Source organism: Lepisosteus oculatus, chromosome 9 (genome assembly GCF_040954835.1).
Source record: "Lepisosteus oculatus isolate fLepOcu1 chromosome 9, fLepOcu1.hap2, whole genome shotgun sequence".
In the NCBI taxonomy this organism is placed as follows: domain Eukaryota; kingdom Metazoa; phylum Chordata; class Actinopteri; order Semionotiformes; family Lepisosteidae; genus Lepisosteus; species Lepisosteus oculatus.
Window position 1 is genome coordinate 33012954 of NC_090704.1, and position 16374 is coordinate 33029327.

At 42.0% G+C, this 16374-nt stretch overlaps 1 protein-coding gene across 3 annotated transcripts; it reads left to right on the top strand.

Moving 5' to 3' along the window:
- The first annotated feature begins 651 nt into the window (after positions 1-651).
- On the top strand, positions 652-15169 carry LOC107078524 (transcription factor 20). Of its 3 annotated transcripts, none has more exons than XM_015356387.2 (6): positions 652-888; positions 2363-5072; positions 8403-8496; positions 9475-9524; positions 10628-10708; positions 12311-15169. In XM_015356387.2, the coding sequence occupies exons 2-5, from the start codon at positions 2370-2372 to the stop codon at positions 10676-10678; spliced, it is 2898 nt and encodes a 965-aa protein (XP_015211873.2). In that variant the 5' UTR covers positions 652-888; positions 2363-2369; the 3' UTR covers positions 10679-10708; positions 12311-15169. The 3 variants fall into 3 exon arrangements, with proteins under 3 accessions (XP_015211873.2, XP_015211875.2, XP_015211874.2); XM_015356389.2 differs by having other exon boundaries at positions 875-961; XM_015356388.2 differs by lacking the exon at positions 652-888 and adding an exon at positions 989-1313.
- The last annotated feature ends 1205 nt before the right edge of the window (positions 15170-16374 follow it).

The window sequence follows — 16374 nt, forward strand, 5'->3', positions numbered from 1 at the left end:
TTCACTTTTCTCTTAATGCAGTACCCACCCGGTAGATGTGTGGCAGGTGATATACACAAGCAGCCACACAACAAAAAAGATCAGGTGAAGAAGTAAGAAATTACATCACCAGTTGTATTGGTGTACACCAATAACTTGAAATAATCTTTCAAAATATCATGGGACCTTTTTTGGCACTTCCTAGAGCCAATATTAAGGCACTTGTATTTTGATCAAAGGAGAAGAGATCCATCCACTGGCAACATTTGCAGCAGCCTTTCCTTGGAGATCTTCCATCCCAGTACTGACCAGCCCGTCTAGCGTTCACAGTCGTTTATAAGATCTACAATTATTAAAAAGACTGGGGAACGAGGCTAAATGTCTCATTTACAAAATGACTTGTTCTTAGTGGGTTATATATCCTACAGTATGTATCCATGAGGAAATGTAACCGAACCGTGACATATAATACAGCATGTTTAATGCCTTAAATACTGAACAGACGTGACACTAAACAACTGATATGTTCAACAGCTATGTGTATTTTTGTTACATTTGTATCTGATCCATCCGAATGCATGACTGTAGTAAGCATCAAGGAACATCCACACTAAATTAATAAAACCTCGTTTCGCTCAGATCCCACCCCTCTTTGTGTGTCTGTCCCATCATGCCCCGCTGTGGCTACACCAGCTGACTGTGCTCGGAGTGCAGCAGCTCACGCGAAGGGGGGGTTGTATGCAATCTGTTTTTTTTTTTTTACAGAAGTACGGCTTTTTCCCCCTCATCTTTTTTTCTCTTTTTCCGGAGCACAGAGATCTTGCGATCCAAGAGCTGCGGTGTGCGGATCGTCAGGAAGAGAGAGAACCGGGAGCGAGATGTGGGCTGCCGCTGAATCCTGTTTAAATTGTACGTTTTAACCCCCCACCCCCCTCCTCTCCCCTGTTCTGTCTCCCCCTCTCTCTCTCCCCTTATCGTTTCGGTAAGTTTCTCGTTCAGACAACACACGCTCTGTCTGCTTCTTTTGTTTCAGCCGCGGAGGGCCTAGTGTAGCCCTGGCCTAGCTCGCGACAGACCGGCGATAAGGCGCAGACAGAAGCGTTTAGGTCTCCGTCCTGCCTCCGTGAAGTCCGCGGTGTTCCCAACAGTTTGTATATCTCCATGTCAGAATTCGGGGTCGCCTGGCCGCTTTTGAACCTAGCGCACACTTTGTCCAGGAAGCCCTACCGCTGAAGAGCCGGGACTGATGCTGGGTTTTTAAACAGCCCCACACTGTTCCCACGCCGCTGTCAGCAGCCCGAGTGTCCGGCAGCCGCGCCGGGTGCAACAGAGAGGTGTCTGCTACGTCTTTATTTTTATTGTCAAGAATTAAAACACGACCCACTAGGTTCGTCACGGCTTTACTAGGGCAGATAGCTCATGATGCTGTACTACCGCCAGTTATTTAACTGCGAACGTGTCTCCCTCCGTCTTTTTAACGTTTACTTCAAGTAGGATAAGAAGGTATCAGACGGATGTGCTTCCCTTTTTAAGATAATTACTATTTTGTTGATGTTCCCCTGAGAAGTGTGACACAGCTCGTCTGAACTGGAGAGAAGTAGTCGCTTTTGTGTGATGAGCGTGACCGCATATACTGTTCTATGTCTATTAATCGTAGTTTTTAACCGAAGTATTATCTGGATTTCCGTAACAGAATAGCATAATAGGCCTTTGATGAGAGATTTTATTCAGATTCGTAGTGAGATTCCTGTCGCGTATTTTTGTCGGATATATTGCTGTTTCTTTGTAATAGCTGCACCGGGACATGTTATGTAGGCCTGTTCCACAAGAACAAAACGTTTAATTATTCATAAGCTCGAATCGAGTGTGATATTTCAGAAATAACCACGGTTTGTAGGATACCTCGTTGTAAGTAATTTTTCTGGCGCTTTGTTGATTAATCTTCCTCCTTGTCTCCCTACTACCTACCCGTTCATTAAATGCCTGAGCTGTAGTACTCTGCAGTTGTAATCATCCTGGGAACTTCTTCCAGGTTCTTAATTTAAAAAAAAGTAATAACACTGTTTTCTAGAGCTAACCTCTAAGCCCAGGATTTCAGTTTTGTCAAAAAAAATTGAATCAATGTTCTAATTGTTTTAGAGAAATTCACTGGCAACAATTGTCTGTATCTTGTGTAATTTAGCTAAATGCTTCATATTTATGAGCACTAGTGATGAAAGAGGACTTTTTAAAATTATACCTTTTATACAGTTGTGGGACAAATGGGTATAAATGATATTTTTTAATGCAAGATTTGTAAAGTAGGTGTACATCAGGTTTTTGGCCACTGAAGATGTTTTTGTGCCGTATGTCTGTGTTTATAGATGTGTATATCTTGTTTCAGAGCTGATATGGACCCCCCTCCTTCCAGCCAGTCAGATGGTTTACATCCTCAGCAAGACCTGGCCCCCTGCAGTATCTCCTCGGTCTATGACCTGACGATGAAACACAAAGACAGCCTGTTGAAGAACAGCCCAATGGAAGCCTTACACGTGGTCAGTGCTCCCAGCTGGTACAGCATCAATTCAGGCAGCAAAGGGGTCTTCCAGGAAAACAGCTCCGAGCGTGCGCCGCACCCAAGCGATCAAATCCAGCCCGACGATGCCTTTTCGAACACCACGGTCACGCTGTCGTACGTGAGCCGGTCTCACGTGTTTACCCCTCGCGATTCTCTGTCGCCCCTTCCCCAGCTGCGCGGCCCTCCGGTCCACCAGAAGCTTTCCTGTCTCTCTCCCAAGTGTGAACCCGGGGCTCTGGTCTCGCAGGGCGAGGCGGACTCTAAGGAAGACTGGGAGGCTGACGGCCGCCTCTGTGCGGCGGGTGAATGCCAGGTTCTGCAGAACAGCGCGAGGCCAGCGGGTGGAGCTCAGGTAGAGCAGACCACCGGGGCGGCGACAAACACTCCTGCGCATGAGTGTGGAAAGGGCGCTGCCCCCACGGAGCTGGCGCGTGGGCAGAACGGGAGGATGGACGTGGGGCCGTTGGACGTGGCGGAGCTCCAGCCACAGCTTGGAGACCGCTGCCCCGAGGGCACACTGTCCCCGAAAAAAGACGAGGGTGGCCACATGCACAATGGTACTGACAGTGCGTCACCGGATGTAGGGATCTGTGAGGAAAAGGTGGAAGAGATCCAAGCTGGAGTGCACATGAAGGGGGAGAAAAACCTGTGCAACTCTGAGGTGTTAGTTGTGATTTCAAGGACTGAAGAGCCTGTAGTTTCGCAAGACAGTCCGAGCTGTAGAAATGTGTTGCGTAGTCCTGCAAATGGGGAATACCATAGTCCTTTAGAAGAAGACTGGTCCCCTGCTACCTCTCAGGATAAGATGGAAGATATTACTGTCTTTCCCCAGACGCTGAATTCTCCCAGCTTTGAGAATTCATCAGTGGACGGAGCTGCTGACACAGTGGAGGAGAGTGTAGGAGAAGGGGAGTTGAGTGCTGATCCTGCTGAGACTGAATCTACTGTAGCCTGTGTGGAGAGCTTGACTGCTGCGCAGGACAGATGTAGCAAGAAAAGTGAAGTGACTGAAGATCTGGCCATCGCTAATGGGGTACAGGCGCTGCCAGACAGTATAGCGGAGCTGCCTGGGGAGCTGTCGAACCTTTGCGGTGAGCCGTCAGAAATTAGTTCTGAAAGCGACGGAAGGGGGTGTGTTAATCAGCAAACATCTGGAGAGTTCTTGCTGAATGGCAACGTCTTGGCCGAGGAGAGATTGTTCGCGAGGAAAAAACTTCCTCCTCGTTCCCAGAGGGGAAGAAGGTTGGAGGAGATTGTGCAAAACATTACCCCATCGAGGCATAAAGCATCTGCTAACTTCCATTCCACTAAAAAAAATTCCGGTTCAAAACCTCTGACCACAGAAACACATCAGGAAGACCAGGTAAGTTTACATGAGGATGTCTTGGAATCTGACACGAGCCAAGATGGCCAAGAGAAGTTACCTGGCCCAGAAGAAGAGCCCTGTCTAAATGCAGCAGCCTCACAGAAGGACAGTCCTGACAAAGCTGGTGCAGACAGGCTCAAAAGCAAGAAGTCTACCTCAGATCAGAAACACAGAAATGTCTCCATATCTCTGCGCAGTGGTGTGAATTCACGCGAGTCCCCTGCCCACACGCCCAAAGTGGTGAGGGAAAGGAGGGGTCAATTCGATCGGACACACTCCCCCGAAAAACAGAACCTCAGAGCCTTGCCTAAGCTGAAGGCATGTCAGAAGAATCCCCCAGTGCTCCCTAAAAATTCACCGGGCAGCAAGAAAACGGCTTCTGCAAGGAAAACACGTGTCACCAAGCGGAAGAGGAAGAAACGCAAAATGGGGCAGTCCTCCATGTTTTCTCCAAAAGAGCCTGAGATCAAGCTGAAGTACGTTAACTATAAAGAGGAGAAAAGGGACGTGAAAACGGACAGTTTCTCTCCTTATATACGGCTGGAATTTAAAGAATATGCCACGTGCACAGTCATCAACTACCCCGAGGAGGAGAAAGTGCGGCTTAAGAAAGGAAGAGCGCAGACAGGCCCAGCTTTCATCTCTGGCGCTGTTCCCACCACCTCTTGCCTGCTCTTGGGCCGTTTGAACATTGACTGGAAGTGGCGCAGCCACCTGGTCTGCTGCCTGTGCGGCAAATCTGCCAACACGATGGACCTGGGAGATCTGCACGGACCCTACTACCCCGAGGGCTTCAAACCGTCCCCAAAGCCCCGCACCGGGTTGCAGAGCCTCAAGGATGACGACCTCAGCGACTCGGACTCCTCGTGCAGCGCCAGGGGAAGGAAGCGGAGCCAGGCTGCCGAATCCTCGACCGCCAGGCTCCTCCGAGGGGCTCAGTCCTCGAAGCACCGCAGGTGGGCTAGCGACGGCGACTGCGTGCGCAGCCCAGTGGCAAAAAAGCCAAAGACGGACTCCAGCGCCGAAGACTGGTACAGCCCTCCTGTGGTCCCGTTGGACACCCGCGAGTACTGGCTTCACGAGGACTGTGGGATATGGGCCGCGGGCGTCTACCTGGTGAAAGGAAAGCTCTATGGGTTAGAAGAGGCTGCAAAGCTTGCGCAAGAAACGGTAAGATCCGCTCGTAGTGTAGGTGGCAGGTTTCATGTCGCTTTTCAATGTGCAAATCGGTTGAGGAAGATGGAGTTGGTTTGCACGTGGGGAGGTAAGTGATCCAAAATTAAATGCTGCACATGAAACGTCTTGGTTCAGTATTATTGTTTGAGTCTGAGAGAAAGTGTAATTGTGTGCACAGTTACAGGAATTTTGCTCTCCATAAGCTCTTCAGGTTTCTGGGTAAAAATTAATTTCAGTTTCCCGGTTAGTCACTTTATAATTTGGTAACATTTTTCTGTTTCAGTCCTGGTTTGTGATGTCTGTCGCAGTCATAAATTGCTGCAGCTGTTGATGCTCTTTATGTCTCAGCTAGCTGTTCTGAAAGTTTGCGGTCCCTCTCACATTTTAGTTATGTCCCCTCCTCAGAAAGAAAAGTGACAGTGTTTTAGAATGGTGAATCAGAGCCTTATGGGGGATTGCTAATGTTCACTTTTCAGAAATCTGTAATTTGTCTGGCCTGGTCCAGTTGTGACTGAAATAAGACTAAGCTTTGCTTATGTTAATTTAAAACATTTGATCATTCTAAATGATCTTAATGGACCTTGTTTTCTTATTGTCCTTATCTGAGGTTCATGTTCTGGTAAGGGTGTATTGTGTTCTTAGCCATTTGTGTAACGTAAAAAAAATGGATGGGCTGTTTTAGTTTTGTACTCCTTGGTAGCACATCTGCACTTTCACTCTTACGAAATGCTCACGCCAGAAAGTTACTGTCTTGCATTTTATCATATTTACTGAAGCCACAGTGGAGGCCCACTGCACTGTGGCTCCATTAAACATTAGTACACCATGTGTAAAGGTACCAGGGACAGAGATTACAGGGACGCAGTCTCCTGTTGCACAGTATTTGTGTTCTGTGTCACAGTTTCCAGGTTAGAACCTCTTGTTCTTTAGAGGCAGTGTGGACTGTGTACAACTGCCCAGCAATGCTGGGATCTGTCAAGATCCATCTTGAAAATGCTCAGCTCAATAGTGTGATAACATTCAAATGAGAAAATGTTGTTGAATAGCATACTCTCACTTGTAACCTTTGTTCTTACTGTGTACAATCCAGCTAAATGTAATCTTATTAGGAATGAATCTGCATAGATGTATTAGTCATATAGTCAGTAATATAGTTTTTGTTTTGTTGACTCCCAGCATGTGTTAATATGTGTTTTCTTTAATGAAAATAATGCTGCTGGAAGACATTTTCTGCATAGCTAACAAAGCTTAATTTCCCATTAGCCAAAAAAAGGCAAGATGCTTTTAACTCTGAGCTGGTTTATCAGAGCGCTGCATGTGAGCATTTACTACAGTTCACTTCAGGGTTTATAGAAGGGGAAAAAAGTCAGTTAGCAAAAAGGCCTTTTTATTTTTTAGAAATGGAATCTTTGATAGCATACTGCAGCAACTTCAGTCTAATTTTTCATTAACTACTTTCTTTATTAATTCAACTGCTTAAGTTGCTGCTTAAAGAATGGAGATGACGAATTACCCTAAGGCCTGTGTTTTTAGATGCCTTAGACTTAACCAGCCTCCTTTTCAGTCTTTGAAGATTTCATGTCTACCTTGAATACTTCTCTTAGAACAGGAAGTGGCGCCTGATTCACATTATAAGGTGTTAAATGAATGAGACATCAATGTTCGGATGTGTGTCAAGAATCACTTTCTGCTTGGCTTTTGTGTACTTTGCTTTATCTCAATGCAATCTGTTGTTCATGTTGCAGAACTACATGGCTGCATGAGCTACCAATAGAGTGATCAAATGTTTGCTTAATCCAGCGTTGATTAAAAAAAACATCCCTTTGCTTTGTATAAGGCTTTCCCCTAACCAAAAAGAACGATTTTATTGCTTATCTAAATTAAAGCTGTATTACACAGTTTATTAAGAAGAGTACTGTGTGTATATCACCAAGATATATAATGCCGGCCCTTATGTGGATGCAGGAACAGATGCTGTATTGTAGTTTACAGCCTTTTCTGAAAACAAAAATTTTTAAGTTAAATATGGAGTCCCATATTTTAAAAAAATCACTGTTCTCTTTTGTTACTTTTATTTTAAACCTGAGTTAATCCACTTTTACTGACTTGGCCCAAGAAAGTAGTAGTAAAGATGTTGTGCATTAAGGTAAGGTACAGGTTGCCATCTGATGTGTAAGGTGAAATGAACTGTACAATATTTTTTCAATACTGGTTTAGTAACGTTTTGTGTTTTATAGTTAACTGTCCTTTTGTAATAAGTGATTATTTCACATTAACCTCTAATATAATATTTGTAATATCCCCTAGTTTGTCTATCTTCTCGTAAGACTTGGTTACATTTATAGTTGCGGTTTTGTAAGTGCTTAATTCAGAACAAAAAGGTTTGAATCACTATTAGAACAGTTTTGCAATGATGCAAAAAGTTGCTTTTATGTGTTTTTATTCCCCAAAGGGGCAATCTCTCCCTATAAAGAAATCAAAAGAGGCCAGAAATGAGCACAAACTAAGAACGTCTTATAAATTAATATTTTGGGTGGAGATTACTATGACCTGTCTACTCCAGTATGTAATGCCTATTTTCTATTTCCCAGGTGCTTCTTGGTCTCTTGTCTGTCAGTGTCCTTAATTATTGAGTTTGTCAATTGTTTGCCTGGCGGTATATTCTTGTTTAAAACCTATTATTGTCTCATATGACATTTTATGAAGGTGTCCCTTCAGAGTTATGCATGGTAGGTGGGGCACACAACTGGTGGAGCGCCACCAAAGGTAGGCTGACAACCCTCTGCAGGGCTCTCTCAGCTCTTAGTGCCACAGTCAGCCCTGCCACCAGGAGGCACACAAGCCATTGGTGTGGTGCGTGCCCCTTCTCCAGTTCTTGTCTGGGGCTGTGCAGACTGATGTTTTAGAATGAGTGTTTCCCAAACATGGGCAGGTCAGAGGAGTCTGCCTACACTTCCTCAGTTTTATTCAGTTGAAAAAAACACAATTGGCTATTTCAGATGGGGAGAGTGTGATGAAATACTTAATGGTAAGCTGATGAGTCCCATCTGTGGGACTCCCAAGTTATCTGGTTCTTGGAGGGTAATTTGAAAAGGAGACTAAAACTGTTCTTAAGTCACACTGGCACAAGTACTCCAGGTGACAGTGGATTCTAACAGTGTCCCTGAGTGGGTTAATCCCGGCCTTGCTTTACAGTGTACAGTGGCCAGTGAATCTGGTCATATACCATATATATCTTGTGATTAATGCTGCTTTAGTTGTTGGTTGTCGAGTGTTGCTTTCCACTGTTCCTAATGGTAGATGGTTTGAATTGTCATTATTTAGGTGTGTTCCTTATGCCATCGAACAGGCGCCACCTTGGGCTGCTTCTTCAAAGGGTGTCCGAGCAAATATCACTACACTTGTGCAGCTCAGTCAGGTAAGTGTGGTGGGCAAAAGAGATGAATGAACAGCAAAGCCATGCAACGTTTTGCTCCTGTGTTTGTTTTTCAGTGTTCATTCAGGAAAAGGGGACCGTTTCAATGGAAGAGCAGTTTTGCATTGGAAAGGACAGGGGTTTTCATGACTCCAGTCTTCACATTTTCATTCTGGAAGCTACTTAATTCATCATTGCATTAATTATTTGTGTAATTAAACAAGTATTCAAATAGATAATTACAATATTTAACCAAAAACACAGGATTTGGTAGAAGAAGAATTGTTGAATAATTAAAATGAGCTCAATCAAGTAAATTAGGTGGTCAGCTCTGTAGAAACCACCAACAGGCATGCTAAGGTGGGGTGTCTTGGATGAGGAACTGCTTTTCTCTCTTGCCAGTTGAATATTTCTTTTCATTTTTTCTGCTTAGAGAGCTCATTGAGTAGTCAATAATGTTCTTCCTCTTTAGCAAAACAGAGCGTTTTTGTGCAGCTCAAATGTAAATAGATATCCAGTATAAGTCTAGTTCTGGAGAAGGTTCTGATACACATGCACAGCCGCACTTCCAGGATCCTTAAGTTTGAAATGCTTGAGACAAGCCTGGTGATTAATAAGTCTCAGGAAATGTAGTTGAGGAGGACACACCTTCGCAGTTGATGTAAGACATGATCTCTTAACAGCTGCACTGAGTAATGTTTGAGAAAGGTACAGCAAACACGTTTGAGCCTGCACCTGTGATGCGGAAGCGTACAGATCTAGTTTAAACAGACTGAACCTGTTTTTTTCTTTTTGCAAGTCAGACCTGAGTTTCCTGTCATACCTTTGCTCTGCTGTTGTGACCTACCAAGATGACATGCTCAGTTAATGCCGGTTTGTGTTCTTCAGCGTGAGAAGGTCAGCCTTCCACTGATGCAATCTGTGCTGAAACATCACCAGTGTTTCCTAATTCTCTTCCTTTTTTTTTTCGTGTCTTCCCAGATTGTGTTCTCAACGAAGAAAACTTCTCAATGAAATGTACAAAGCACAAGGTAATATCAGTACCACTTGTGAATTATCAGGTTTTCCATTACTGATATTGTACAATTAGCCACATTATTATAGTGACATTTGTGGTTCCATCTCTGTGACTGATTGCTTAAACTGTCCAAGAAACACAGTCCTTAAGGTGCTTATTAACAATATGGGGGGAGGGCCAGAGTGCTGAAGTGGAAATATTACTGTTTGCTTTTTGTCTTCGGAGTATCTTAAAGACTATCTCTGTTTGAGGTTAGACAGCTATATCAGCCCAACCCAGATTTTTTTCCATGATGTAATCAGTCATTATTTTTACTGTTGCAGAAAATTGGATCTGTAGATTAAAATGTTGCACCATTTTCTTGAGTCTCTTGAAATTCTTTCTTGTTGGTATTTTGAGAGCCCTGTCTGATGTGTTTTTTCAGTGCTAGATTTTGACCATTTTTATTAATCTCTTCATATGTAACAAGGCACCTGTTTAACTCTACATTATAGCAATTATCTTGAATAATTATGAAATTGTGAACTCCTTTGGAACTTTGGTGTGAATTTTCAGTGCAAATGTGTACACATTTGTATGTATGTTCCTTAAGTGTACTTTGAAGAGCTTTTATTTAGCTTTTCTGAAAACAATAAAAATTCTGAAAATGCTATTCTGAAAGTCATTTTAGTGTTGATGTTTCTTTCACTTCATTTCCTAACCTAGTAGAGCGTTTGTGAAACTTTTTTTTTTTGCTTTGAGTTAAAACAAAGCTTGTGTTCCGGTACCTTGATAATTATCATTGATTTGCTTGTGGGACCTTCTAAATTAGCCAAGTGCACCACGCACTCTTTTCTAACGAGTGCAGTTTCGCAACAGGAAAGCCTGATTCGGCATGCAGATTGCATTATAACAGGTGGACAAAATGTTGCCTGATCGGAATTCTGGCATGATGCAATTTATTCTGCACTCCTAAATTCAACAACTAAACCTAATGTTACAGTATTTTTTTAGGCTTAAAGTAGTTTAGATTGTTTGCCAAATACATGTTAAATAGCAGGAAAGACATCATGCTTGCCGAGACGAGATCCATTTGATGTGGCTTTTAACTGCATCTTTTTTTTTTTCCCTCACCAGAACAAATCCTTCAAAGGGTCTGCTTCTGTGAACAGACTGGAAAGCAGGTGATGAAGTCAAGCAAAGGAGAAGCTATGCAAGGTCAGCTAATAGAATCACAGGGAATATATTTACTCATAACCTCAGAAAAGCACACCACAAAGACGATGAAAAACGGTGGCTGCTGTTTGGGGAATTTCAGTGCATGCTATCCCACATCTTCCAAAGTGACACTGAAGAGCAAGTGTTCAGTAATGAAATGAGATTCTGTGGTCTCCATGGTAGGCTGAAAGCTTTGGTAGAGAAAAAAATATTAGAAGTCATTTTATTTGATCTTCATCCTATAGGTACTGTAGGTAGATATTTATTCCTTTATTTGTAAATTTGTGGTCAGCGAAACCCTCCTGCAAGTAAAAAAAAAATTGACTTCCTGGTTTCTCCAAATTGTCCAAATTAACTCAGCAGCGTTTCGACTGGGTTTGGCTTGTCAGTCTGCCATTTGGAATTGATTTTGTGAATTGGCACACCTCACTGCTGTGAGCCTCACACTGGCACAAGAGAGATGATGCCCACCAGAGATGGTGGCACTCTTCCCTCTGGAGTGGAATTTCTAAACCTTTGTCCCAATATAGGTACTTGGCACACTGTGCTGCAGGAGGTGCTGTGCTTTGAATGAGGTGTTAAACTGAGCTTCTCACTCCTCGTTCATTAAAGACCCCATGGCAGTGTTCTTATGATTACAGGTGTTAACTGCGGTATCTTAGTTAGAAGTTCTATCTGGGGTTCGTGCAGTCTAGCCTCAGTAATCATCTACCTGAGTTCATCTAGTGAAGCAGTTTCTCACTTCTCCACCTGATCTGCTGTGAAGAGGGGCAGCTGGCACATTACCCAGCAGGGAATTGCATTTAAGGGTAGATGGTTCTAGGTTTCTTTCTTATGTCTAAGTGTTTTGGGATCCTTAGTGATGGAGAGCAGGGTGTTATGTATTATTCTGAAGGTGATGTTCTCCATGCTATCCTTTATTTTGAATGTGTTTCAGTAGCATTGTTTAAGTCGCAATCTAAATAAAAACCTAATGGCACATTATTAAGTTTTATCTCTTCCCCATCTTTATTTTGCATTTTATCACAGAGTGACTATCGTACTTTATGCAATTAAATAGATTTATTTGAAATAGAAGATACTCATCTAAGGGCAGAGCTATACATGGGGTGGTGGCGTGTAGATAGTATGTTATCTAATGTACTCAGTCACAGCTGTGTGTGAAGTTGGGAAAAAGATTAAACTGAGAACCGTAACGTAATGGTTGTCACAAGTGAGATCAAGACCAGATGCCTTCAGGAGACTCCTTTTATGCCTCCTGCCTACTCAGCTCCAGCTATTGGCCAACTGAGCTCTGTCCCCTTGGGACTTCTACTTACAGTCTGCTTAGGGCCTTGTCTGGACTCACGCTGGTCAGTGCTCTCAGCCTGAATTCTGAATGAGTACCATTATCGGGCAGGCAGCTTGGAAGTGCTCAACGGGTGACAGGCTGATTTGTCTGCTGCAGAAGCTTTTGAAAAATTACTTTTTTGTTATTTCTAAGCTACCATCATGGTTCTGCCATTGAACCTTGCCGTGTCTGCTTTTCTTCGTTTTAGCTTGCGGAGAAATCCTTTCGTCTTCTGCCTATTTAACAAGTAATTTCCTCTGTCTCTTTCTCAGATAAACTCCATCTCTGTGACAGTCTGCAGGCGAAGTCCTCTCCAGTGGCTGCCAATGAATTTGACAGTATAGAAAGAATGTTCTTAGGTTGGGTTGCGAGGGTTTGGTTGAATGCAAACACCTACAGACCTTAATTCAGACTTTTTCCCTTCACGGCTGGCTACTCGAACAGGGCGAACGTGGCTTTTGGAATTGTCTCCAGCCTTAGGAGAAGTCGACTTTCCTGAATGATAACTTTTCCAAAAATAAATTGGTGGTACATTTCCTTTGGGTGGGTGGTGGATTTTGTTCCCAGTTTTGAAATGAACTGAAAAGAAGGGAATATATGCTGCCCAAACATCAGTTGTTAAAATTGATATATTAAGTCCTTGGATTTTGAATAATGCCTGAAAAAAGTTAAGGCACCATGAATGATAAGATGCTTGGCCCAGGCAGACATCATGCACAATGCTTTTTAAATTTAGCTCTTTATTTTGTGTTCGTAGACATGCTGTCATATGAAATTGCTGTAAGAGCTGTAAATAATCCCTCTCTGAGATTTCTTAAGCTGAAATGTATTTTAATTAAAGGAAAATCACTTAGCTCTGGATATTAGTAAGTCTGATGTAGAATTATTTATTAGGTTTATTTATGTTTTTTATTTGTGTCCTTAATTTGCAGTGATAGGTTAAATGTACAAGTTTAAAAGCGGGTTTTCTTTAAAAAAAAAAAGACTGAAACCGAGAATATTTCTTTGAACTGATTTGGGCTCTCCATTGTTACAGTGTAAAACCTGGTTATAATATCAGAGTTGTTTCCTGCTGCTTAATCTGAAAACTATGAATTTCAGCCCTTCCAATAGCCTTAGTGCAATTGTGCCTTGACTCTTTACTCAGATAGGTGTCATTCTGGTATGTCACTATTGAAATGTATTGCCTCAGATTCCTTAGAAGATAGAGGTTAGAGTTTTAGCTCTTAGGCATGTTTATATTTTGAGTGTTTCTTTTAGCATTTATGGAAGTTTGTAAAGCTAAGTGCTGTAGTAAACATTGGGATGTCAGTTCTTAATTAATAGGAAATCTACCTCTTCACCTGCAGGTAGAAATATTATAGATCAGTGTTAACACGGTCAATCAGGAGACTGTAAATTGGACATTTAACAATTTGGATATTATACATCCCATTCTTCTTTTTCTAATAAGCTTTTTTACTTAAAACTTACAACAAAGACAAATGGTGCTGATCTGCAAGAAAAACTTGTTGAATGTCTTAGGACACCCTGCAGAAGAAATAATTGCTTTAAATAGGAGGAATATTTAGGAATTTTGACATTCCAATTTCCCTGTCAATTTCCCTGCATCTGATGAGGAAAGCAACCTGGGTTTTAACTACACTGACAATGGGAGGTATTTGGCCTGAAGTGCTGGATGTTGGTTCTCTCCGTAGGGAAGGTCTCCCGTAAGTTTTGTATTATTTCTTATAATTGCCCCTTAGAAATAGTCGCTTCCATCTTTGCCTCTCCACTTTTGCTATGGACGTGTGAGAGATGTCAAGAATCCTTACTACAAGAGGCTAGCTAGCTGCAGCCCTCTTTTTAATAACTTATCATATGCAAAAGGATCGAAAACATTCATGTCACACTAATTTAGACATTAGATCTTACCATGATTTCATAATTAGAATTATGTTTTTCTTAGGCAATTAATATAGTTGAATGAAAATGTTTAGATTACCAAATTGCAAAGCCCAGTGATAAGATGGTAGGTTTTATTTTGGCAGAAGGTCAAAGCCCTGATGGAAACTGAGTTAGCAACCATTACGGTGTGTGTCAATTACAAATAGTGTGCAGATTCTAAATTGGATTTAATCCATTCCTGTTTCAGCGGGAATTCTCTGAAAGGGATTTTTTATATTAAAGAAAATCTTGGTTGGAAAGCTCTGCTTTGGTTTTGCTACCTTAGCTGCTTTGGTGCTTTCAAGCACTCCTTATTTCCACTAGCCACTGACAATGATCTTAAAACAGTCTGGATCCTGTTTTTGAAGAACATTAGAGTGCTTTTGTATCAACACTGACCATGAATTGTGTTTCTCAGTCTGTAAGTTGAACATGGTACAGCATGTCACTAGTTTTCACCACATGCTGTATTGATTACTGGCAGGACTTACTTTTGTTTTCTCTTGTGAGCACATCTTTAAAAAAAATTGATTGCCAGCAGGTCTGTATTGTATTCAAAACTTTTTTTAGCATAGGGGATTCTCTGAAAGCCAGCAAACAGTTCTGGGAGTTGAAATCAGATCACTCAGCCTGGGTGGCGGATGGAAACAGGACAGTACTGTGCAAAATAAATTTTTTTTCTGTAATTCTCAATGCCGTTTTATTTAATTTTTCCTTTGTGCACAGTGATGTCAATACATCCATCCATCAGGTGGAAACACTGCAACGCCAGGTTGGAAGAAGGGGTGTACAGCAGTAATTCTGCTCTGTTTACCAAGGACAAATTGAAAGTTAGCTGCAGTTCTCAGTGTCCTGTAACTGAGACGTCTCCAGCCTTACAGAATAATTTCGATTATTTCACTCACCCCAGCAGTGAAAGCTGTAAACAACTGGTGCGGCTGCCATTTTTGCTAATATTTTTGTAAGCATGCACTTGAGCTCTGCTAGTGTAGGGAAACGTTGATGGGAACTAGCCCCTATGAGCTGTAGCTGAGCATTTCTGCTGTGGCCCCAGGAGTACAAGCCATGTGAATTTTCCAGTTGTAAATAAGTGGTTTACATGCAGAGCAATGTCTACAAAGCCCAAAGAAAACATTCAGAGCCACTGTGGAGTTGTTGCAGTAATGTTTCTGATATTACTGCTTTTATAAAAGTCTTGCAGCTTCTAGTGGTGTCAGGAGGTTTTCTTTCTAAAGCGTAACTCGTAGTTTGTTTTTGACCCCTTATGATGTAATTCTGAGTCCATGACTTACACCTAAAACCTGGTCAGTGCTCAGCCACAGACGTGGATTGCTAGCCTACTTATTTGGTCCTCTTAGAATTGGTTGTGCCTGTGGACAGTCAGGGGGTGTTTGCAGGCTGGCTGCTATTAGTCAAAGATCATTCATTCATGCTGCAGCACCTGTTTCTGCAGGACTTGATGATAACTTCACAATTGTTTTTAATCGTGTAAGGAGGTTAGCTAGAACATGTCAATCAGTAAAATGACACTTGAAGTAATTTGGCCTATGCTTGAAAGATGAAAAAATACATAGATATTATGGTTGTCTTTTTATTTTTCACCCTTGACGGGGTTATCAATTTTATAGTACTGTGCAGAAGTTTGGGTAATTTCATTAAATGTATAAATGTGCTTTAAACAGAATAGCAGAATAATGGTGTCAGATGTGGTGAAAAGCTGTTTAAAGTGCAGAGTGGAAACTGGGATTCTAAAAGAGCTGGAGTGAATGTGGTTGAGGCCAGTGGAAGTACCTGGAGTTTGAAAGAAGAAAGAGGCCAGACATCCTAGTGGGATAAGTAGTTCAAGTAGACACACACCCGAAGAAGGCTCCACAGCCAAAACATTGTTTCCTTTCTTCTCTTTTCAGCATGGAATAAACCTTTCACTTGATCCTAGTGGGATACTGTACAGCAAGTTGCAAAGTGTAAGATTAAGTATAAAATAAGATGGAGGCAATCACACAGAAAAACAGGTGGACTTACAAAGCACTAAGCACAACTGTTGTGCTGTTTTAGCAGTCTGTAACCATTACAAATTGTCACCATAACATGTTACATATAATACTTGGAAAGCACAAAAACATTATAAATAGAATAACATTTGCACAATACAACATATCGGAATCCATTCTGGGACAAGATGGCACAAACAGATTTACATTTATGTTTGGTCTTATTTGAAGTGTTGGAAAGGAAGTATCCATTTTTAGTATTATGTCATTTCTTTTCATTTGTTGTTCAAATGGAAGTTATTTCAGATAATTTATTTTAGGGCCTGGGTAGTTTTCTTCATTGGAAACAACAGGAATATCTTCAGCTTCGTATCCCTTTCAGTCCACCTGGTGCTTGGGCTCAGCATCCCCTCACAGAT